This window comes from Electrophorus electricus, chromosome 10, assembly GCF_013358815.1.
Source record: "Electrophorus electricus isolate fEleEle1 chromosome 10, fEleEle1.pri, whole genome shotgun sequence".
Classification (NCBI taxonomy): domain Eukaryota; kingdom Metazoa; phylum Chordata; class Actinopteri; order Gymnotiformes; family Gymnotidae; genus Electrophorus; species Electrophorus electricus.
This window is the reverse complement of record NC_049544.1, coordinates 25,345,777-25,347,055: the sequence shown is the minus strand read 5'-3', so window position 1 is coordinate 25,347,055 and position 1,279 is coordinate 25,345,777. Positions and strand designations below refer to the sequence as shown.

The 1,279-nt window shown below is 40.0% G+C and overlaps 1 protein-coding gene across 1 annotated transcript in view; it reads right to left on the bottom strand.

The window, feature by feature from the left end:
* LOC113568011 (SH3 and multiple ankyrin repeat domains protein 1) overlaps positions 1-683 on the bottom strand; it is a 53,744-nt gene extending 53,061 nt beyond the window's left edge. Inside the window, 2 exon segments of the mRNA XM_035531126.1 lie at positions 1-140; positions 586-683. The exon segment at positions 1-140 is cut by the window's left edge and continues 438 nt beyond it. Coding sequence (XP_035387019.1) covers positions 1-60 — 60 coding nt within the window. The 5' untranslated portion in view covers positions 61-140; positions 586-683.
* Positions 684-1,279: the final 596 nt, after the last annotated feature.

The window sequence follows — 1,279 nt, the reverse complement described above, 5'->3', positions numbered from 1 at the left end:
TTTCTCCTCTGTTCCAGCAAAAAAGCGTTTGGTATTTCCCAGCATCCTTTGCTGTGCCATGTCACCAAGTATTATGGTTGTCATGGTGATGTGACATGGTTATTGCCTCCAGTGACGGACACGAGCTCATCTCATACATACTGACGAAAGAGAAGAAGAAGAAAAGAGGGATGGGAGAAGAAGAAAAGAAGGATGGGAGAAGAAGAGAAGAGAGGGATGAGAGAAGAGAAGAGAGGGATGAGGGAAGAGAAGAGAGATGAGAGAAGAACAGAAGAGAGGGATGAGAGAAGAGAAGAGAAGAGAAGAGAAGAGAAGAGAAGAGAAGAGAAGAGAAGAGAAGAGAAGAGAAGAGAAGAGAAGAGAGGTATGAGAGAAGAAGAGAAGAAAGGGATGAGAGAAGAGAAGAGAGGGATGAGACAAGAAGAGAAGAGAGGGATGAGAGAACAACAGAAGAGAGGGATGAGAGAAGAAGAGAAGAGAGGGATAACAAACAAACAGCAGCACTGTGGAACACATTCAACCAGCTAATCAACTTCATTTCCATTTGTAGACATTTATCTGACGCTTTTACCCAAAGCAACTTACAGTTATGTCTGAGTACAGCTCGAGCAGCTGAGGGTTGAGGGTCTTGCTCAGGGGCCCAACAGTGGCAACTTGGCAGTGGTGGGACTTGAACCAACAACCTTCTGATTACACGTCAAGGTTGTAATGATCCATATATTAATCAGAGAGAAAGAGGGACAGTTTATGTATCTATACATGCAATTAAAAATGATCTATGATCCATACTTTAAAAAGAGGTAGGAGAGAGGCTGGAGCCTAAAGGAAAAGGAACTGCCAGAGTGAAGAGGTTGTATTTTATCCTGATACAACTGCCCGTGTACAGGTTGTCCACAGAGGTACCTGCTGTCTGTCCTTCCTTTATGAGATCCTTCTTGATAGATTTCCTGTGCAGTATTTCTCATGAGACCTCCTCACTGGTTCCAAACCTCTACAGAGTCTCCATAGTTCTCCTCCTTTGCTCATGATGAGCTCTATACTAGTGCTGAATTATGGAGGGAATTATATTGCAAAACTTGTAGAACACTTGTAGAATCTGTAGAATAAAATCGGTACTGTCTGTAATGTAATTATTTGCATATATAAGTTACATTAAGAGAAATACTAATATAATTAGTTGCACACATATGTAATAATAATATGATTATTTGCACTGAGATGAATACTAATAAAATTATTTGCATATATATGTAATACTAATACTAATATAATTATTTGC